This window comes from Orcinus orca, chromosome 12 (assembly GCF_937001465.1).
Source record: "Orcinus orca chromosome 12, mOrcOrc1.1, whole genome shotgun sequence".
Taxonomy (NCBI): domain Eukaryota; kingdom Metazoa; phylum Chordata; class Mammalia; order Artiodactyla; family Delphinidae; genus Orcinus; species Orcinus orca.
This window is the reverse complement of record NC_064570.1, coordinates 59,954,987-59,978,756: the sequence shown is the minus strand read 5'-3', so window position 1 is coordinate 59,978,756 and position 23,770 is coordinate 59,954,987. Positions and strand designations below refer to the sequence as shown.

At 40.7% G+C, this 23,770-nt stretch overlaps 1 protein-coding gene across 7 annotated transcripts in view; it reads left to right on the top strand.

Annotated features, from left to right (window-relative positions):
* Positions 1 to 23,770, top strand: part of KLHL32 (kelch like family member 32) — a 232,313-nt gene that overhangs the window by 115,906 nt on the left and 92,637 nt on the right. For all 7 annotated transcript variants that reach the window (XM_049695139.1, XM_049695137.1, XM_004264797.3 and 4 more), the window contains one exon: positions 10,360 to 10,458. In XM_049695139.1, the coding sequence (XP_049551096.1) occupies positions 10,360 to 10,458 (99 nt within the window). The remainder of the gene's footprint in view (positions 1 to 10,359; positions 10,459 to 23,770) is intronic.

The following is a 23,770-nucleotide window of genomic DNA, read 5'->3' as shown; positions in this document are numbered from 1 at the left end:
GCAGCTACAATTTTTTACCCTGTGAAACACGCCAGGCATTATTCTAAAAATTTTACCAGGATTATCTCATTTTATCCTTATGAAAACTTTAAGAAAATAGATAGTAGTCATCTCTCATTTTTTTATACGATGATGCTAAAAACATACGTGTCAGTGACTTGCCCACATTCCTGCAGTGGCCCCTAGAGCCATACTTTTACCTCCACTCCTTATAAAGCAAATGCAAGGAATTCTCCAAATGAACCTGGAATTGGATATTAATGATGTATTTTTTCATGTAAAAAATTATTCTACAGCTTCCTTCAATGAAATGAGGCATCCCTAGCCAAGTGCTCCTACAGTATCCTGTGTCCACGCTATCTCAGCATGGATTGCACCACAGCATGATGATTCCTTTTGGCTCTTTGCTTCTGCCTGTACTCAAGCACCCAGCAGTGACACAGTACTAGCCAACTACAAATGAACATTGGCACCAGCCCTATTCATTCTTCTGGAGGCCATCCATCTTTGGATATCAGTATTTTATTTTAATTTTTATTTATTTATTTTTGGCTGTGTTGGGTCTTTATTGCTGCGAGGGCTTTCTTTAGTTGCGGTGAGCAGGGGCTACTCTTCATTGCGGTGCGCAGGCTTCTCATTGTCGTGGCTTCTCTTGTTGTAGAGTATGGGCTCTAGGCGCGGGGGCTTCAGTAGTTGTAGCTCACGGGCTCAGTGGTTGTGGCTTGCGGGCTCTAGAGCGCAGGCTTAGTAGTTGTGGCACACGGACTTAGTTGCTCTGCGGCATGTGGGATCTTCCTGGACCAGGGCTCGAACCTGTGTCCCCTGCATTGGCAGGCGGATTCTTAACCACTGCGCCACCAGGGAAGCCCCGGATATCAGTATTTTAAAGTAATGTTTATTTCTTCTTTGGCCATGCTAGCGTTGTAAGAAACTAGCTCTGTATGGAGACACCCAGATTCATTAGTAAAGCTTAATGCGATGAAACCTCCCGTGTTCATCACACTTGAAAGAGCACTGGTGATAAAAGTGAGTCTTAATAATTAATTTGACTTTTCTTATAACCTGTAATGACCTTCATGTTTCATCATATTTAATTGCTGGGACTGCTTTTTTCTAGTTAGAAACTATCAAACACTTGTTCTGCCTTTTCAGGTAATTAGGCCAAATTTTTAAAGTAATGTTAAGTATATATAATTCATCTTTACACTTTGTTAAATATTTTGTTAATTTAAACACTGAAGAAAACTATGCTGGAAATGACTGTCTGACAGAACTATTGATCTTAGAGCTTTGAAATGCCAGAATTATGCTAATGCAGAAGGGGCTAAAAGAAAATGAGGCTTGCTCATATGAGGGGACCAAGTTTTTTTCATACGAAGAATTATTTCACAGTTTCAATGGAATAGGGCATCTCCAGCCAAGTGTTCCTAGAGCAACTTGTGCCCACCCCTATCTTAGTATGAATTATACCACAGCTTAATAATTCCATCTGATTCCTTCTCTCTCTACTTGAGACCTAGCTCAAGTATTTAATCCATCACCCTTCCACATGCCCCAAAATAGGAAAGGAAGAATGAGTAGCAACATCTGCAGACCTTCAGGTTGCATTAATGGTAATAAATAAAATTTTTGCAGGACAGCACGTAATGCAAATATAATTACATTCCTAGTAGTGTAATACTAGTGTCCTTATCTATTTAAGGTTTCTTCTTGGCATCTTAGAGCCTGTGCTTCTGCTACCTGCCTGTAACCTTAGAAATTTCAAATGACCCGAATGAGGATGTGTAAACTTGTGAAGGAAGATAATAGAATCTCCAAGTGATTTCCACACCTTTCTTTTTTTTGCTAGTATGTTTTTATTATGGTTTTACCTTTGTGGTTTTTAAAATTTTTTTTAGTTTTTTATTTTTTGCGGAATGTGGGCCTCTCACTGTTGTGGCCTCTCCCGTAGCGGAGCACAGGCTCCGGACGCACAGGCTCAGCGGCCGGCCATGGCTCACGGGCCCAGCCGCTCCGCGGCATGTGGGATCCTCCCAGACCGGGGCACGAACCTGTGTCCCCTGCATCGGCAGGCGGACTCTCAGCCACTGCGCCACCAGGGAAGCCCTACCTTTGTGGTTTTTAACATTTTTTCAAAATATTCTGAAAGTCAAGTCTAGTTTTCTCTTTTTTCATATTCTAATAGAGGGAAAAGTTGATTGCTTTTTCATAAATTGAAAATAAATTAGTATTTTTAAATGTTTGACTTGAGATCTTTTAGAAATTTGTACAAATGTACTATGTTTGGAAGAAAACCACCTGATAAAATTTTTAACTTAAGGAATCAATAGTCAAATCACAAATTTATTATATACAACATCTAACCAAAAGGTGACCTTTTTTGGGACATATGACTACAACTGTTAGTTGAAATGTCTATTGTGTCCTCTTATTTAACTCTTTCAGCTGGGTAATCCTTGATGAGGATTAGCATGTGACCAGGCTCCCCCATGGAGACTTTTGACATCTTCTAACATTTTCTCCAGGACCTGTATTTTTCAATCCTGTAAATTTCTTTACTAAGTAATTCCTGAGGTATTCTTCTAGAATGTTCAACAGCAATGAACATGAAATAGGATGGACCCTGCCATCAAAGTCTCATAGGTAAAACATAAGGTAAAACACTCTCACATAACTCATTCAGGGCAAAAACACTTAGTCACATGAAAAAGAAATAGAGAACAGTTAACATTTATTACAGATTTATATAAACATATACTGTGCTAAGAGCCATGGTGACGTATACTCTGATTGCCTGCACAATCCATTTCCTCTTTTTTCTTTATATAGAGCTCCAATTTAATTTGTGACAATAGTGCATCTAGCTTTTCTCTTTTTTTTTGCTATTAACTTGTGTGCATCTAGCTTTAAAAACTCAATTTCCCAGGTTCTTTTACCGCTTTGAGTAGCCACATGACCTAGACCTGGCAGATGAAATGTCAGTGGAAGTCTGTGTGGTAGTGTTCATATGAAACCTGTTATTTTCTAATAAATAATGACAGACTCAGCTGGTATACTATTTCTGTTTCTTTTTCCTCTCTTTTCTTTCTGCTTTGAGTGCAGATGCAGAACCTGGAGGTGTGGCAGCCTTTTTGTGACCATGAAACTACAGGCTAAGATTGGCCAAGTAGGAAAATGAAAGGAGCCTGGTTTGTTGGCACTCCAAGCTACCTAATTCATGTTTTGTGAGAAAAATAAGTTCCGAATTGTTTAAACCATTTTTCTTACACAGCCATACACAATTGTTATAATACATATGCATTTTCCTAGTCCTTAAAACAATTTTTTGAGATAGATATTATAATTTAATCATATCATTGAGGAAACTACTCAACTGATAATTGAGTAGTTTTCACAATATCATTCTGCCAGCTAGTATAGGAGCCAGGATTTGAAGTCAGGTGGTGTGACCTAGAGCCCATGGGCTTAGTTCATCAGACATCTCTGGTGGTTTGGAGTCCCAGGAGGTTAATCCCAATTGCATATTGGGGTGAAAGAAAATCTTGCAACACTTTATATAAGGAAATGGACTTAGAGTTGAATTTTGAGGAATGGGTAGGATTTTGACATAAAGAGATTGAAGAAGTAGGAGAAGGGCATTCAAGGTAGAGAAAAAGGTATTGCCTATATGTGGAGAACAATGGGCTGTTGGCTTTAGCAGAGGAAACATAAGGTTGCAGAATTGGAAATAAGTTTTATAAACTAGGTTGGGACCACATCATGAGAGTTTCTGAATAGAAAAGACACAAAGTTTGAACTTCTAATATTCATAAATTGGGACCTGATTTATGGAGAACTACTGAATTCTGATCAGTGTCACTCGGATCAAGCATTTCAACAGAGATATTTATGAACATTTCCCCAAATGACAAATACATCTAGAAAGTAGAATTCATATACTTTATTATCCTTATTTGAATTATTATTATTTTTTCTTAAAAATAAAGTGTCTGTTATAAAGTTGCGGTATATGAGTAATTTAGAAAATCCTTTTACTTTAAACAGGCGCCACCTTGTGGTTTAAAAAATCCTTAGTGTAATGGCTTTGAAGCAAAAAACTAAACTGATGGCAATTTCTCATAGCTAGATTTTATGGTTCAAATTCGGTCTATAAGAAGTCTCTTGAAGAACTTTATACAAAAGGTTTTATGTGTCTTGAATAAAAGTTATTTATGCTGTTGTGGCTTCCGTGGTGGCACTGTGGTTAAGAATCCGCCTGCCAGTGCAGGGGACACGGGTTCAAGCCCTGGTACGGGAAGATCCCACATGCCGCAGAGCAACTAAGCCTGTGCACCACAACTACTGAGCCTGTGCTCTAGAGCCCACGAGCCACAACTACTGAGCCTGCGAGCCACAACTACTGAAGCCCGTGCGCCTAGAGCTCGTGCTCCACAACAAGAGAAGCCACTGCAATGAGAAGCCCTTGCACTGCAATGAAGAGTAGCCCCCGCCCACCGCAACCAGAGAAAAGCCCACGCGCAGCAACGAAGATGCAATGCAGCCAAAAAAATAATAAAATTAAAAAATAAAATTAAAAAGCAAAGTTATTTATGCTGTTGTATTCAGTTTACTTGTTTTGATTTATCAGTTCAAAATTGTGATAATTTGCCATTTTTTCTATGTTACACAGAAAAAACATCCCAAAGAAACAAGTATAAAGAAGAATAAATGTGCTCATTTATTCTTATAAATAGCCTTAGGCCACAGCTAATTTGCACTTACATGAGAGCTTTCAAAAGTGCTTGTGTTCCGGTGTGCATAGTTGTTTGTTTGGCTTTAACGTGTTTGATTCCTTCAGGCTACTCTATCCACAAACCCAGAAGTAAGTAATTTAAACATCTCCTAAAGCAAGAAATGAGGAAGATAACTTTGAAGAACTGAGATACAAAAATTTTTTCAAGATGCCAACTCACCTATTCATAAGCAGGAAAAAAGGTCACACTGAGGCTTGCCATGGCTATTAAAGACAGGCCCTACTAGCGGCTACTCCAAGAAGCAAGGTAAAAGTGAGAGGGAAAATAAAGAGAAGAAAAGCAACAAGGAGGCAGAATTAAAAGGATGCACAGACGCTTGGTGATTTGGGAGAAGGAGCTGAATAAGGCAAGGCAGGAATGCCCTGGGGTCTGTATGCTGCCTTAGCGCAAGCCCGGTGAGGCCTGGGCACTGGCGGAGAGGGCCCATCTCATCGTAGGCTGTGCAGAATCTCACCTCACCTCCTACACTCTTTCATGAGTGTCTGGCCTCGTGTCCTGCCTGAGGTTGTCGCTGGGACCAGGAGCCCCAGTCTCATTCCAGTTTGGAAGGCCTTCATTAGAGATTGTGCAGATTCAACCCTGCTTGGATCGGTGGCCAGACGATACCTTTGGACTGAGTTTTCAAGAGTGCCTTCTTGCGGCAGGGCAAGTGGACCCCTTCATGCCTGAATTCTGATGCAGCAACTCTCACTGGTGTCTTTGGAGACCACCATCTTCAACTACAGTTGTGGCTTTTACCTCTGTTACTTTGTCACCACACCCAGTGTCACCCTGACTACAGCCACGGACCAGTTCTTATCCTCAGTTGATCAAAATGAGTGCAGAGTCTGAGCATTTGGGGCAGGGGTCCGCTGTGGGCCTTTCCTCGGTTCACCTGGCCTAGCATGCCACCAGCTGCAGGAAAAGCTTATGTAATGAGATTGTTACCTCCCCAGCTAGTACTGTCCAGCTCCCCTCTTTCAAGTTCAGCCCCCTGTATTCTGTTACCCGGAGGTCAGGTGTGAGTGGGTGGCAGTGAGAGCATACTGTATACAGATGGCCTATGAACAAGAGGCGCCCGTGCCCCACCCGAAATTGTATCAGAACCTCTTTGTCCAATCTGAAGACACCCCCCTCTGTCTCCACCCAGGCAGGGGAGCATCGCTGAGGAGAGAGGCAATGCCCAGCCCAGTTAGGTGGCTTTAGTGGTTTTCGTCTTCCCCACTGCTTTCTGGACCACTTGGCTTTATGCATCCTGCATTTCTTGATCTCTTTTGTTATTCAGACATTTGCCTTGTCCACTGTTGATGGCTTGTCTGAGCTAAGCTCCTCCAGTCTGATGAGTGACTAGATGTGTCAACCTCCTCCTCCACCACTCTGTGCTCTGAACCGTCAGGGGATACCCTTCCCTCCTGTGGGTGGTCCTGGAAGGATCCTTCCTCCCGTCTCTTCTGCTGTGAGTGCCAGACTGGATGTGGATGGGTATGTGTTTCTGCAGCACTTAAACTTAGTGATCTTAGTTGTCATCCATAAACTGACGTGGGGGAAAGCCATTCCTTCTACAAAAGGCCATTTCACCCAGTTCTTCTAGGCAGCAGATAGATTCACCATACTATACCTCGTGAGGAGATTGGACCTTTGTTATTCTGCCCAAACACAAATTCTCTGGAAAAATATATGAGGACAACCAGTCGCCAAAGAGCAACAAAGCTGAATTTAAAAGACTAGTGTAAGTGGAACTTGGAAATGCTGGTTCTGTTTCTACAAGTGAGACCCAGCTTTTCGGGTAGGTTTTTTTTTTTCAAACCACTCCCTTTATCTTTTAGAAAAACATATGTTATAATGAGAGATGAAAAAAAAACTACAGAACAAAAAACAAGAAACAAAGACAAAAACAATCCCAGTATGTGTTTCTCTTGTGAGGTTTCTCCAGTTGGCCCGCTGGACGTGTTACACGTGCTATGGAATATTCATCTTGTCTCTCTGTGATATTTGTCTTTGTGCTAGGCATTACCGAGCCTTAGAGGTTATCATGAATGCCAGTTGTGTGAAATAAGCGCAACTGACAGGATTTAAAGGCTAAGACTAGCCTTTCTAATCCATCTATTCCCCATTCTGTGCCTTAGGCCATGCCTCTTCTGTAAGAACACACTGCATCCTTGCTCCTGTAAAGGGAGCTGCAATAATTTCCTGAATGTCAGTCAAAACCTCTCTCGGTGAGGAGTTGGAGAAATTCAGATTTCTCCCTCTGACTAGACAGGAAAGGAGCTATAAAGAATTTTCAGAATAAGATGAGTGTTGGTATTTTTGACACATGTGCTTAGCTTTTTCACTTCTTTAATAGTTCAGAAATAAAATGTATCGTCCTTTTCCCTCTCTCCTCTCATGTTAGGCTAATTAATAAAATTAATTCTGAATTTAAAAACATACCTAGAGGACTTCCCTGGCAGTCCAGTGGTTAAGACTCCGAGCTTCCAATGAAGGGGGTACAGGTTTGATCCCTGGTTGGGGAACTAAGATCCTGCATGCTGCGCGCGGTGAGACCATAAATAAAAATAAATAATTTTTTAAAATTCTAGATATAAATTAATCAATAAATTATTATAAGGTAAATTCATCAATATTAAGTGAAAGCTTTTTCTTTGGCATTGTTCTAAGTGCTGGGTATACAAAATGGACCAAGTCCCTACTCTCCTGGATCTTATATCGTAGTGAGTGGAGGAACAGAAAATCATCAAATAGACAAATAAATATGTACTATGTTGAGAGATGTTAAGTGCTGTGAAGAAGAATAAAGCAAAGTAAGGAGATTGGGAATGGGGTGGTGGACAGTGGGGTACTGTTTTACATAGGATGGTCAGAGAAGCCCTCTCAGATAAGGTGATATCTGGGCAGAGGTCTGAAGGACATGAGAGAGTGAGTCTCTCTCACGTCTTGACGAAGAGTGATCCAGGCAGAGAGAACAGCTAGTTGTAAACACTGAGGTGCTCAGCGTATTCAAAGAACCTTATATGGTATAGTGAAGACTTCGGATTTTTTTTTTCCCAATGAGATAAAAAGTCGGAGAGTTCTGAATAACAGAATGACATAATTTCATTTGTGTTTTTAAAGCACCCGTTTGATTCATATTATTAAAAAACAGTGTGAGGAGGCAAAGGGGAAAGCAGTTCAACTAGTTAGGAGGCTATTGCAGCAAATCTGGGAAGACAGTGATTTGGACTAGAGTGATAAGGATGGAAGTGCTACTGAGTGTGATTGGATTCTGGAACTATTTTGAAGATAGAGCTAACGAGTGGCTGATGGATCAGATGTGAGGTATGAGGAAAAGAAGAGGAATCAAGAATGACTCGGGTTTTAGTGTAAATAACTGAGAGTTGCTGTTTGCTGAAATGGTGAGATTGGGTAGGAGCAGGTTTGGTGATTGGTGGAGAGGATGAAGAGATCAGTTTGGGGCACGTTGAGTTTGAGCTGCCCATTAGACATCCAAGTGGTGATACAGAATAGGCCGTTGAATATCAGAGTCTAGATATTTGAGTTTGGGGCTGGAGAAACAAATTTGAGTGTAATCAGTGTGTAGATAATTTTAAAGCCATGATATCATCCACGGAGTAAGTAGAGAGAGGAAAGAAGAGATCTGGGGACTGAGCTCTGGGCATCTCCAAAGCTTACAGGTTGGGAAGGAGATGGAAAGGGACTCGTTATTGAAGTAGAAGAAACCGAGAGAGGGAGCGTCGTCCTAGAGGGAAGGGAAGAAATCACTCCAGAAGAGGAAAGTCAGTTTTGCTAACTGCTGTTGGCTTGAGTAAGGTTAAATATTGAGAAATGGCTATTGGTTTTAGGGGTCACTGGTGACCTCGATGAGAGCATTTTTAGAGGAACAGTAGAAACAAAACTCAACAGGAGTGGGTTTGAGACAGAGCAGTGCAGAGCAAACAGCAGCATTTTATATAGACAGCTTCCCTGAGGAACTTTGTTATGAAGGGGAGCATGGACGGATCTGTGGGTTCAAGGGAGGGAATTTTTATTTCTTAAGATAAGAGCTGTAATGGCATATTTGTATGCTGATGGGAATTATCATCCAGTAGAAGAGAACAGATGATGACGCAGGAACAAGAGGGGATGGTATCAGGCAGAGGGAGGTGGGATCTAGTGCACAAGGGGAGTGTTGAGGAGAGGAAAATGTGCTGGTACAGATATGAGTAGGTGGGTTGGTAGACTTGGTGGTGGGAGCCTTGGGAAGATCATGAGGTTGAAGTAAGGAAAGAGACGAGGGCTTCCCTGGTGGCGCAAGTGGCTGAGAGTCCGCCTGCCGATGCAGGGGACGCGGGTTCGTGCTCCAGTCTGGGAAGATCCCACATGCCGTGGAGCGGCTGGGCCCGTGAGCCATGGCGGCTGAGCCTGCGCGTCCCGAGCCTGTGCTCCGTAACGGGAGAGGCCACAGTGGTGAGAGGCCCGCGTACCGCAAAAAAGAAAAAAAAAAAAAAAAAAGGAAAGAGACAAGGAGGCGGAGGCTTGAGGAGAGAGGAGCATGGGAGAAGAAATAGAGGGTGAGAGCGAGCTGACCCCATCAGTGTTTTTCAGGCTTCCCTGCATCAGAAGCACTGGCTTCCCTGCATCAAAAACAGCAGTTGCTGGGCCTCACCTGAAAGTTTCTGATTCAGTTAGGTCTGGGGAGGTGCCCAGGAATTTGCAGTTTTCACGAGTTCCCAGGTGATGATGCTGATGCTGGTCCAGAGACTAGACCTTGGGCGTCACTGGGCTCGGGAAATGAGTTAGGATGGCTGGAGCAGCCCTAAAGGCCTCCTGTGTCTGGCAGTCTTGCATGTAAAGTGAATTTCGTCCACTTAGTTGTGTGTTTTTCTCCAGCCCTATTCACCAGCTCAAGAGCTGGCAGCAGTAGGCACAAAGTTGGACCTAACCAGAAAAAAAAGAAGAATTGGTATCACCAGTGTATTGGGGAAGTTTTGCTTCTCTGTGATGCCTTTATATTCTGAAAATGCTATTTCTACATATTTTATTTGAAACATAAAGGATTAGAGAATCTGAGATTGAGAAGGAAAAAAAATGAAACTTTGTGGTTGAAGTTTACTATTGTAGGACTTAGAAGTAAAATGGAGTAATATCCACCTCTGGTCCTGTATTTCAAGGAGAACTGTAAGCCCCATTTCTCTAAAATACCTGTTAACCATACTGTTGCTGTGATTTACTGAAGAATAACATTCTGAAATATACTTTGAAAAACTAAAATTCAGTTCTTTTGTGTTTATAAGATTATATTCATCATTAACTGAATTTGAAGGCTATTATATTGTTCTTTGCAAATGTTCATATCCTTCTACAAAAATAAGTGGTTAAGTATGGAGTTTTATACACCAGATATGAGTATTGGGAATGAGAACTTAGCTGTTAGAATAAGGGCCACAGCTCATTAATCAGAATGGAAAAAAGAGAACTGGCTTCCATAATAAGGAACAGTATTAATTCAGGTATAGTATGTTAAGCAGCAATTTAAATACAGTGTATTTGCATAGTAAGCAAGTATTAATTTGTAAGTAACTGATAGCTTTCTTTTATTTAAAAAAAACAGATTTTGTTGGAGCCAGGCGTGATCCAGGATGTGTTAGCAGCTGGCAGTCACCTACAGCTGTTGGAGCTTCTCAATTTATGTTCCCACTATCTCATCCAGGTATGTGAGCTTGCATCCTGCTAGTATGTCCTGCACATTCCTTCTCCCTGCAAGTACCCCACCGACTGGAGCCCAGTGACAGGTAAAATGGAAGGGAGGGGGGTGGGAAATGTGGCCTGTGGTGGTAGAATTTCTCCAGGGCACAGGCTGAGAGGCTCCTAAGAGGGCAGCTGCAGCTCTCATGTCCTACTTCCTGTCCCCGACCCTCCCTGCCCACCTCACTACCCCTGGGCAGCAGAGTAACTCAACAACCACACACAGGGTTCACTACTGGGGCCCTGGGAGATGATGCTGGGAAGGGTCTTGATTTGAAGCAATGCTCTCTGGTTGCAGAAATGCATGAGAAGTTGGTTAGTCATTTAGGATTTCAGTAACAGTAGCTAACATATCATGAAGTCATACATAATTAATTGCTGCATGAACTTCCTGGGCAATAAATGCTGGAGAAATGATGAGTGATCTGTGCATTCTTGCCCTGATTTGCTAGGGTTTCAGGAAAGGCTCTGCGAGGGGGAGGGAGAGAAAACTCCCATCCACCGAGCACCGATGCTTCACGTTTGGTCCTCACAACAACGTTGCACATTTTTATAGGCAAAAAAAATCAAAGATTTGAAATATACCCAGTTTTCCCAAAGTGACATAGCTGGTGAGTGATAGGCCTTTCTGATTCCAAAGACCTTTTTTTCCTTCTTGCATGAAAACCCTTTGTTTCAATAGGAAGATATGGGACATCTTAGGCAGATAGTACGGATGTGAATCTCTTTTATTTTTCAGAGTTAAGTACTAACCCCCTACATTGAGATCCTCCCATTTATTCCACTCGTATGACCTTTAACTTGCATATATTACAGCATTATAACAACAGTGAAAATAAACTTTAAAAAATAATAAATCCACATAATTTAATTCTGTTGTCCTTGTGCACAGGACATGTTATTAGTAAGTAGAAAAATCCTATTTTTTTCTGCCTAATTACGTTATTTCCTTCCTAATAATTTCTCTAATTCTAAATATAGCCTTTACTTCTGTTACTCATTAGGTCATTTCCAAAGCTCTTTCTCATATATCATCTTATTTCATCCCCCCAGCAACCTCAGGAAATAGGAGCCAGTGTCTCCTAGGGAGACAGTGTGAGGAATGTCAGCCATGTTCACCTAAGGAGCAGTTCAAATACAGCATATGAAAGTTTTATCATTATCTCAGCATACTTAATCTAACAGTAAATGTTTAACTATTTTATCTTATTTTCCTTTCTTTTCTCCCTAATATTGTTGGGTGATATGGGAGACCTGTTTTAATCCCTTTCTGCAAGTAACAAATGGGAATAACATAGAAAGGTTACAAGACTTCAAAGGTGTGTGTTTGACTTGTGAAATTGAAATTACTTTTATTTGACATTTCTACATCAAATATTGCAACTTGTGCTTTCAGCATCATCACCTGATTCACTTTTTCCATGGCAGGTAATAATTAATGATGTGTGTTGACAAAAGTTTAGTTATAGTGCAAGTTATCATGATGCACATTAAAATACAGTATATATACAGTGTGTGTGTGTGTAAACTTAAACCTATAATTCTCTCTAAATGAGAATTCCAGATGAATGTTGGAAGTTAATGGGTATTTTTCCCTATCCCATCAGATGAACCTGTTGAGATACCAGGTGACTTGTGTGCACTTCGGAATTTAATTCTTGCAATTCATTATTTTGCTGAGGAAAAAAATGTGGCTTGCAAACAGATGTATTTTGTGGACAGTTCATTTATTATTAGCCTGCTTGAGCAGTGGTTAGAATTTTCACTGTCTTTTCACCAATGTTTGCATTTCATTCTCTTATGTAACTTTCCTTTTCCTTTTTATCTGTGATGTTGCAAGATGGCCAACTTGTAGAAGGAAACTTGGACTATAAGGACTAAAGCCATGTGTATGCAGAAACCTTCATTATGTCACTCCTTTTCAAATATATACCCTGCCTCTCTTTTAGGATTATCAAATTACCAGAAGGGGTCAGTCTGCTTTCATATTTTGACATAGTCAAATAACTATACCTATTTATGATTTTTGCTATTATTGCTCAACTGATTTTTAATTTCCTATGGAATCATTTTATTGGGTATATAAAATATTTTCTGTTAAAATGAAAAATCTTCAGTGCTTAAAATGTACTTAGAAATTAAGACCCATCAACCAAGGCTAATATATTCTCCATTCTTGTTCGGTACTTTGCCCAATGAGGAGTTTGTGAAACCGTTTTCCTAAGATGTCTGGTATTGTTGTTCTCAAATTACCATTATTTCAGAGATGTGGAGGGTAGAGCTCGGCTCTCAGTAGACCTCCTGCTGTCCTCCAGGGCACGTTAAGAAGCGTATGCCAGGAGAAGTGCTGGGTGGGCACTTCCTGAGCTCCTCACCACACCCCAAGCCTCCCTGAGCTTCCACGGCCATTGGCTAGTGCATTGACCTGAAGCTTCTTCTGCACATGCCTAGATGCCGCTGCTCCCCTCCCCCCCAGCCAAGGGAAGGGACACTTTGAGGCCACTGTGTGGGCTCCTTTCTCTTGCTTTTCCTCTGGCAGGCTGCTGAGGGCCGGGACCCCACACCACAGGAGCAGTGCCCCTCTTGTCAGTGAGGACAGCCATCAAATTAGCTTCCCAGGCTGTGAGGTCTTCCCCGTATTCATTTTTGGCTCCAGGCCCTCGAATCAGGCCTGTCATTGAGAACACACATGTTCTCTGTGCATGTTGCTGAGATTAACTGGTAGCCTGACAATGAAAGCAGCTAAATGGTTTGGGGTGGGGTGAGTACAACGGGAATGGCTACAGTAATAGCCCATCATCCCAAGATGAGGGATTTACAGACAACTGCTCAAGTTTGCATCCTTTCTCACTTGCTTTGCAATGAAATGCTGTAGGACTCTGTCCTGTGTAGCCTGTCGTGTTATATATCATTAATAACCATGACCTGTCAGACTTATCTGCTGAGGTTCAGTCCCAAATAAAGTGTGAATGCTTCTTTCCCTTTTCCTCCCTCTGCTCGTCTTCCTTGTCCATTGTGCTTTTTAAAAATTTTTTTAAATTTAAATTTTTTAAATTTAAAAAATTTAAAAAAATTTCATCAGAAAGATGAACCAATTCATTAAAGAGCAATATTTGTGTATAAAAAGGGCTCAGTAAAATGTGTAAATTTTCTTGTTTTTCAGTGTATGCATGTTTACATGAATGTCATTCACTATGTTAAATCTTGTAAAGGAATCTCTGCAGACCATCCTCAGAGAGACGGGCTATGGATATAGAGATTCTGATGTGTCTACTGATTTACCGAGTCCCTCAGATAAACATTACAAACTTTTTGAGTACAGTTTGTTTTCCCAAACTTTGATTTTTTTCTAACCTTTTTAAAAATTAGCTTCTGAACATCTGTACCTAAACATCACACAGGCAATTCAAACCTAACATGAGAAAACCTGCCCTTTTCTCTGTTGATGGTACCATCAATGTGTTAGTTGTCTAGAAATTTGGACATAGTCTCAGGCCCCTTCCTCACCACCGTATCCAATCAATTACCAAGTTGGGTTGATGCTACCTACCAAATATCTCTCAGACCTGATTGTTTTCTCCGTTGCTAATTTTCTGACCTTTCTTTAGACTCTCACCATCATTAGGTATATGTTATAACAGTTCATAATTTCCTCTTAAGGGGTCTGCTTGTTTCTATCCTCTATCTATGCCAAACTATAGTCCCCAGAGCCATCATTATCTTTCCCAGGAAAGAGAACCAGCATTTATTGAGAGCTTATCTGTATTGAGTGTTTTGCACAAAGATTCCCATTTCTCCTCTGCTAAGCAACCCCTTAAGGCAGGTGAGAGTTCTTTTATTTTTACAGGTGGAGAAACTTAAATTCAGAACTAAGATGTTGATCGGATTTGGAAATGTCTATTAGCTCCCCTAATGACCATTTGGCAGCATCATTTCACCTGCAGAAACTCTCCAAGGCCAGGCCTGTTCTTTCCCAACCTCATCACCAGTCCTCATGCCTTTCCTAGTCTGCTCTGTTCTGGACCCTAAGGCCTTCCTTTCGTGTTGGAACTTGTCATTGGGAGGGAAGACTAGGTGCTAGAGGTCCTGAGTGACAAGCAGAGCCTTCAGTCATTGCCTTCAGATTGTACCAAGGGTCAGGAGTAGGCAACACAGACACACACACACAGACATACACACACACAGCACCCTTCCAAACCGTCCCCTTTCATAAGATCGGGGTACTGGCCACTGGACTTTGTGTTGTATCCCCTGAAAGTGATATATTAGGAGATACACATGCTTTGCTGAAAATGTCTTTTTTTCTAATTAGCTTTCAAAAAAAAAGTTTGTACATTTTGTACTCTCTCCCCCAAATAAATGCTATATCCTATTATTTGATTAGCAAGTTTTCTTTTTGTTTGCCAAGTATCGGCCTTTATTATGAAATGCAATTTAAATATATTGACAAGAAAGAACCCTCACTAGACTTTCTGAATAAGACCACCAAAGGGGTGAATTAACTCCTTTTGATAGGAATATACTTTTAGTATCTACTCCGAGGCAGCAGGTGGCAGTGTGAATCCACCAGAATTCAGTAGTTAATTTAAAGCAAAAATCAGAAAAAATGAAAAGAAAAATTATTTATTTTGCTACATATTAGTTTTCTGACCTAATCAGTAAAAAAGTCATTATTCACACCACACTGGGCAATATGCCTTGTAATTTTTAACAAATAATAGGAAACTGTTAATGTGTTCACAGGAAATACAGTTTTGTCTTGGGCTGCTATGGTCATTTATCACTGCACTTTGTGAAATCACTCATTTGTTCTAATTTGAATGTAAATGACTCTAAGGTTTTACAAATAAGGTGACAGACTCACATAAATGTAATTGCAGGGTTCATCTCCCTCTTTTTATATATCACTCATTAGGTTATGAATTAAATACATCGTATTAAACCAGGGGCATGTCCAATGATGATATTGTAATGGCAAATTACTCTATGCTATTAGAAGTGTATTTTTTATTCATGGACATTAATTTGTCATTAAGCGGCATTAGTTTAGCACTTTTATGGGGAAGACGTGACCTGAAAGAGGAGACGTGCTGCTGTGATGTGAGAGGAAAGGGAGAGGAGTGCTCTAGGTAGAGCATTTTATCACTGTAACGAAAACGGGGGTCGGGGGGGGGTTCTATTCTGTTTTCATTTGTTTTTGTTTTCTGCTTTTACAAGCATAAAAGATCATTTCCCCAGATTGAAGGCGTTTTTCTGTTTACAGTGTGCACATTTGGATCGTCTCGTAGAGCGAAGCCAAAATTCTTACTATTAATCATTCAGAAGCCAAGTAAAGGGAGCAGGAGGGAGGAAGTGACTTCCTGCCCTAAATCTCCCTCCTCTGTGACTGATGCTTGTTAGTCATCCCTTGTCTTCATTTAGTTTTACACTAAATGGGCTACCATGAGAATTAGTCATTTTCTCTCTTCAGTGAAGGTACAAAGGTTTAAAGAATGTTATTCTCTCATGAGGGTATTAGGAAGAATTCTGGGTATTTCTGGGGTTTTTTTTTTACATAAATGGTGATTTTACTGTTCTTTTACTTAGAAAATATTTTTTTCCTTTCAACTCTGAGAAACACAGGATCCTTGAAATAGCTTCGCAGAAGCAGAAAGTATCTGAGTGCTGCTTTTGCATAAATTTCCTCATGGGCTTACTGTGGTTGGAAATTACCCACCCCAGTTAGGGACTCTTGAAGGCAGGGGTCATGCCTTACATCTCTTTATATCTTACCCCCTCCCTCCCATCGCATCACAACGACTCAGTGTCTGTATTGGTCAGCTTGGCCTGCTATCACAGCAAGATACCACAGACTGGGTGATTTAAACAGATATTTATTTTTCACAGTCTGGAGGCTAGAAGTCTAAGATAAAGGTGCTGGTCAGGCTCTGATGAGGGCTCTCTTCCTGGCTTGCAGATGGCCACCTTTTGGCTATGTTCTCACATGGCAGAGAGAAAGAGACAGCAAGCTCTCTGGTGTCTCTTCTCCTTTTTTTTTTTTTTTTAACTTATTTATTTTATTTTGGCTGTGTTGGGTCTCCGTTGCTGTGTGCAGGCTTTTCTCAGGTTGCAGCGCGTGGGCTTCTCACTATGGTGGCTCCTCTTGCTGCGGAGCAGGGGCTCTAGATGCGTGGGCTTCAGTAGTTGTGGCACACAGGCACAGTAGTTGTGGCTCACAGACTCTAGAGCACAGGCACGGGCTTAGTTTCTCCACGGCAAGCGGGATCTTCCTGGATCAGGGTTCGAACCCGTGTCCCCTGCATTGGCAGGCGGATTCTTAACCACTGCGCCACCAGGGAAGGCCCTCTGGTTTCTCTTCTTATGAGAACACTGATCCCATCCTGAGGGCCCCACCCTCATGACCTCATCTAAACCCAACTGCCTCCCAAAGTCATATCACCAAATACCATCATACTGGGACTTAGAACATCAGCATATGAATTTTGCAAGGACACAGTTCAGTCCATAGCAGTGTGTGTTGAGGGAACGAATGGTGCATCCATTCAGTAATTTGTTTCTTGCTTAAATATTGAAATTTTCTATTATGGGAGGAAAATATGTTAATAAGTCAGTCTTACATTAGTTTTACCCATTGAATACAGTTTTTCTGAAGTTGAAAATACTTTCTATGGGGATTGCATTTGGCACTGAAGATCTTGCATATTTTACAGTATTTCTTAATAGGTTATCATTTTTTTAAACTAAGTAATACTACAATGACTTATAGGAGGTTATCTCTTCCAAACAATGTATTATTATAATTTTAATTATTAAATTAGCAGTATCTCCTAAATACATAATATATAGTGGGTGCTCTGAATAGAATAATTTATCCTCAAGTTTGAGAAATTATAACTTATACTCGTTTTTCTCCACTGCTGAGCTATTTTTTTCCCGCATTAGATAAGACAAATGATTATACCAACATATATATTGAATATGCCCCTAATCAAATACACTGAGTGCTGTTCCACAGTTCACTAGAGCTGATACTCTTGTATTTGGAGAAAGTTAAAGTACAAATTTTGGAAAATATATTACAGTTTAATCGTTCAGATTTTTTTTAAAGTCAGTGAAAATGATCAGAAAGGGTAGAAATGTATCAGCCCTACTAAATCATAGCCAGCTACTAATTATTTGTTCTAATCATGAGTATTTGCTATCTGGCATGGGTGACCCAGAATATCAAAATTTTCAAATATCATTAATATTTGGCTCTAAAATATATCATAAGTTTTTTAGCAGCCACTTTAGGATCTCAGTTAATCTTTTCATATGCTATGATCTTGGCTTTTCTTCCCTAAGCCCACACCGAAGGATATCATTGACAGCCCAGAGACACACTGGCTGGCCAAGGAAGTCATTTTGGCATTTTAATTTGTTATGTGGGTAATCTAGGGTTCACTATGTCTTCCTTGTTTGTGAGTTTTTAAAGACAAGAAAGATTGTCTTGAAGGATTTTTCTAATATTAGTAATTTCTATTCTAAGCTAACCATTGTGTGGTGGGCAATTTTAAAATCACTTTCAGCCTATTTTTCTCAAAAATAAGATGTTTCCAATATTTTACGAATGCTAGAGTTCAGAATCAATAAACAAAGCAAACAAAATCAATCTCACTTAATTCCATTATCAATACTTGAAATTAGGGGCATTAAAAGAAAATCTATGTTTCATTTAAGATATTCATCCTCCTGTTCACCCTCCACCTGCAAATATTTCTGCCCATAGTTAAATGTCTGCCCTATTCTCTAAGGCTAAACTGCCTTTCAGCAACTTGATGCATCAGGTACCTCCTGTGTTTCCCATGGTTCCAATGTCTTCTCCACTGGCACCTTCCTTTCATTTTTAGAAGAGGATCAATAAGATGGGAGAAACTTTTCTTCTTTTCTCATGATCACAACTCGCTCCTTCCGTTCACTACCAAACTGGGAACAGTGTCTGCACTTCCTTACCTCCTATTCATTCTTCAGTCCTATTGAACTCAGTCCTCTGCCTTCATTACTCCTCAAAGGCTGTTCCAATAAAGGTCCCCAAAGCCTTCTAATCGTCAAAGGCAGTGGGCCTTTTATGGTCTTTAATGTGACCACTCTACAGCCTTCCGACAGTGGTTATTAGCTCCTTTCTTTCCTACACTTCTACTTTCTCAAGACTCTCTCCTGTTCTCCTTCTACTTCTTTTCAGTTCCTTTACAAACTCTTCTTCCATCAGCTCTGTGAATATCCCTCTGGGTACAGTGATGCCATGTGGGTGCTCTTCTCTTCTGCTCACCATCACTCTCTTTCATCCACATTTGGAGGATTGCAGTCTCCTCTCCTGAGCGCCAAGCTCTGTGTTCAGCTGTTTCCACTTGGCTGGCATCCACATGCGTCTCAGTTCAGTCACCCAGTCTTACTCACCTGTTCCTCCTCCCACTCTTTGTTAAGGAACCATTATCCTTGTAGTAACCCAAACCAGAAACCTTGGCATAATCTTATGTTGCTCCATGATCTCATGAATCTCAATACATTCTATTGGTTTAGCCTCTTAAGTTGTTCTCACAAATGCCTTCTTGTCTTTCTTCATTGTCACTGCCATCATTCAGATCTGGATTATTTTTCCTAGATGTTCCTGCAGTAGCTCAACTGAGCTTCCTGTCTGTTGACTAAAGCTAATCAATACTTTGCTGTATAACCTAAGTTATTTTTCCGGCCCACAAAACAATTTCTTTCCCTAAAACACAAGCTGGATCCCTGTCTCCTGGTTACAAACTAGGTTTCTAACCTTGTCCTTTTAATTTCTTGTCTCCTTCATGTGCCCTATTCTTACTGTATCCAAGGATATAGCATGTTTTATCATCTCTAAGCCAACTGCCTAGTCAGCATTTCCTCTTGGATATCCCACAGGCATATGACCTTTCCGAGTGTTAACCCAAGCCAGAAACCCAGGAGTCATCCTAAAATATTCCATCTCCTTGTGCTACACATAGGCTATCACCAAAACCTTTCAATTCTACTTCCCTAACTTTTTTTTAAGACACTGTTTTTAAAGAGTAAGTTTTGGGTTCACAACAAATTTGAGAGGTAGCTACAGAGATTTCCCATGTACCCCCTGCCCCCATATATGAGTAGCCTCCCCCATTATCAACATCCTCCACCAGAGTAGGTACATTTGTTACAATTGGTGGACCTACTATCACATCACTATCACCCAGAGTCCACAGTTTACATTAAGGGGTACTCTTGGTGTTTTACATTCTGTAGGTTTGGACAAAGGTGTAATGACATGCATCTACCATTACAGTATCATACAGAATAGTCTTACTGCCCTAAAAATCCTCTGTGCTCTGCCTGTTCATCCCTCCCTCTCGTCCTCACAATGCCTGGTAACCACTGATCTTCTTCTATCTCCACAGTTTCATCTTTTCCAGAACATCATATAGTTGGATTCATACAGTATGTAGCCTTTCCAGATTGGCTTCTTTTGCTTAGTAATTTAAACCTTAGCATTTAAACCTCCTCTATGTCTTTTCATGACTTGATAGCTCATTTCTTTTTAGTGCTGCATAGTATTCCATTGTCTGGATGGACCACAGTTTACTTACCCCTTCACTTACTGAAGGACGTCTTGGTCACTTCAAGTTTAGGCAACTACGATTAAGCTGTTACAAACATCTGTGTGCAGGCTTGGGTGAACACCCTTAACTTTTTAAGTCTCTCTCATTCTCTCTATTTCTATTTCCACCATCTTAATTCAAATCCTCAATACTTATTTCCTGGGCTAAAGAAACTTCCTGCTAACCAATGGACCTACCTGCCTTCACTCCTGCCTCACCCCAGTGCCTCCTTCAAAACAAGGTTCATTCCTCTTGAAGTGGTTCACAGGTTCCATTTTTATTATGAAACTTCCTATCACTTTAGCCTTCTTTTTTTTAAAAAAAAAAAAAAAGTTACTACCCACATGCTATACCACAATCATTGTGAACTTCATGCATGTTCCTGTGCCCAAACTTCTTTGTATGAAGCCTTCTTCTCCATGGATTATTCTTCCCTCATTATGTCACCCTATGAGTTCCTCTTTAACCTGAAAGTAGTTTGCTCATGTGTTATAGCTCCTCTTCCAGAGCTGCCTGATAAATCCACCTAGTTGGAGTTGGATTTCCCTCCTCTTCATTAATTACAGGCATTCTTCCAGAGTGCTGATCACACCATATTATTTGTATTGATTTACGTATCTATCTCCCTGTGATATAAGTTCTTGTCCCAGAGTTGTGTGACCTTGGGCAATTTACATAACCTCTTTGCCCACAAATACAGATGTGATACAGACATGATACCGTATATACAATGTACATCTTAGGAGTGTTGGAGTGTTCGTGAGATAGTGCATGCAAAGTATCCTACAGCATAGTATCCTACACGCAGTAGGTACCCTGAAAACCAGAGCCAGTAGAATTGCATGCTTCACTTGTGAATTTCTCTATTAATTCCACAGTTAACCTTCCTACCCACTTCCGTCACTCCTGTCTTTCTTCATTCCTGGAAATGTCACAAACTTTACTACCTACTTCCAATCAACAGCATATTGGACCAGGCTGTTCCTGAATATTTTGGAAATGATAACCATTCTGTAAAAGGTATTTTTCCTCTGTGCCACTTCTCTTAGCTTTTGTAGAAGTGCCTGTATTGTTTTAGAAAAAAAAGTCACAAATAATTATATGAACCATCACTTTCTCCCTGTCTCTGATAAGTGAAAACATCACACTGAAATTATACTTTAATAAATAGCAAAAATTGATGCTTTTAAAAGCAACATAATACTTGGTGTTGCTACTTTTTTATTTATTTATTTTTTATTGGAGTATAATTGCTTTACAATGGTGTGTTAGTTTCTGCTTTATAACAAAGTGAATCAGTTATACATACACATATATCCTCATATCTCTTCCCTCTTGCGTCTCCCTCCTTTCCACCCTCGCTGTCCCACCCCTCTAGGTGGTCACAAAGCACTGAGCTGATCTCCCTGTGCTATGTGGCTGCTTCCCACTAGCTATCGGTTTTACATTTGGTAGTGTATATATGTCCATGCCACTCTCTCACTTTGTCCCAGCTTACCCTTCCCCCTCCCCGTGTCCTCAAGTCCATTCTCTAGTAGGTCTGTGTCTTTATTCCCGTCTCGCCCCTAGGTTCTTCATGACCATTTTTGTTTGTTTGTTTTTTAGATTCCATATATATGTGTTAGCATACGGTATTTGTTTTTCTCTTTCTGACTAACTTCACTCTGTATGACAGACTCTAGGTCCATCCACCTCACTACAAATAACTCAATTTCATTTCTTTTTATGGCTGAGTAATATTCCATTGTATATAAGCAGCAACCTAAGTGTCCATCAACAGATGAATGGATAAAGAAGATGTGGCACATATATACAATGGCGTTGCTGCTTTTAAATAGGAAGTTTTGTTTTATTGTTTCCCCTGCCCTTCCTGTAAATAAAACATATTGCTGCATCCTCATATACAGAATTCAAGGAGAAATTGGAAAAATCTTTTATTTCTAGCTCTAGTGCATAGTAGTTGCTTAGAAACGCATGTTTGTTTGCATTCCTTCTACATGTGCCAAGAGAGTTCCCTGTGATAGGAATTTTCTGTAATACAGTTGCATGGTATCCTAAGTTCCCCGACTAGGGGAAATACAGGCAGTGCATTTGTTTAACAGAAGAAAGATCTAAGTTAGTCCTTACAAGGAGACTGCTGTCCATATGCCTCCCTCTCTCCAGGTGTCTTTCCTTCCTAGACATCTCCCCCACCCCCTTTCTCACTCTCCCTCCACAAATCTCCTTTAGAGCAGGCTGCCGATCTTTTCCTTGCTGCCTTTCGAGGGACACGTGCTCAGGCCCTGGGAAATGACTGCTTATCTGTGTCGTTAGTTCAGCTTCAGGTACTGTGGCCTCAGCCCCATACACTGAGTATAATGTTTGCCCACTTCAGAGTCTGGGATGAGGGACTGGGGTCATGCATCTTGTTCTGCTGTAAGAATATATTTATGCAGGTTAGAGTCATTTCTTTCTTCACTCAAATGTGTACTCTGTGTCAGTGGTTCTTAAACTTGACTGTGTGTGGAATCACCTGAACAGCTGGTTAAAGCAGACTGCTGGGCCCTACCCATAGAGTTTCTGATTCAAGAGGTCTGAGGAGGAGCCTGAGAATCTGCATCCTAACAAGTTCCCAGGTAATGCTGATGTTACTGGTCTGGGGACCACAGTTTGAGAACCACTGCTTCAGATACTCTTGCCACCTCATTCACATCGGTTACCAGCCTGTTAAGTCACTGATATTCAGATTTTGAAAGTGTCATAATATCTAGATAAATTTGAACTGGTCATGGGCTTCCCTGGTGGCGCAGTGGTTGAGAATCTGCCTGTCAATGCAGGGGACACGGGTTCGAGCCCTGGTCTGGGAAGATCCCACATGCCGCGGAGCAACTAGGCCCGTGAGCCACAATTACTGAGCCTGAGCCTCTGGAGCCTGTGCTCCGCAACAAGAGAGGCCACGATAGTGAGAGGCCCGCGCACCGCGATGAAGGGTAGCCCCCGCCTGCCGCAACTAGAGAAAGCCCTCGCAAAGAAACGAAGACCCAACACAGCCATAAATAAATAAATAAATAAAATTTAAAAAAAAATTGAACTGGTCCCAGTTATAAATATATGAAAAATTTACATTATATATAAATATGTAAAATATTGATATTATATATCCTGCATAGCATCCAAAATATAAAAAGCCAAAACAATGAAGAGTTGAAACAGAAAACCTTACCAGTCTTCATTCTCATGTATAATAATGATTAAGATGAAAGTCTATGTGGATAACTGAGAGATTATTGAAATTCTGCAGAATTGGGCTAATTTTCAGCAGCTGACTTTGGGTAGCAGCACTAAGTAAGGGAATATACCAGAATTACTTCCAGGCTCTACTATTCTTTAAAAAAATTTTAACCTGATTTTGCCTCTCATCGTTCAAAAAAGGTTTGTGATTATTGCAATTTTCATTTTAAAGCTCCAGTTGCTCAGATGGACTATTTTTGATTAAAGAAAGAAAAGTATACATTAATTTCCTCTTTATAGTCCATAATTCAGTGGTAATCACCTGATGTGCTGAGACAGCTCTAGTAAACTTTGCAATAGCATTTTGCAGCACATTGTGACTGGGGCCAGAATTATTAGTTGTTGATGATGGCTGTGTCTCTGTGCTTCCTTCAT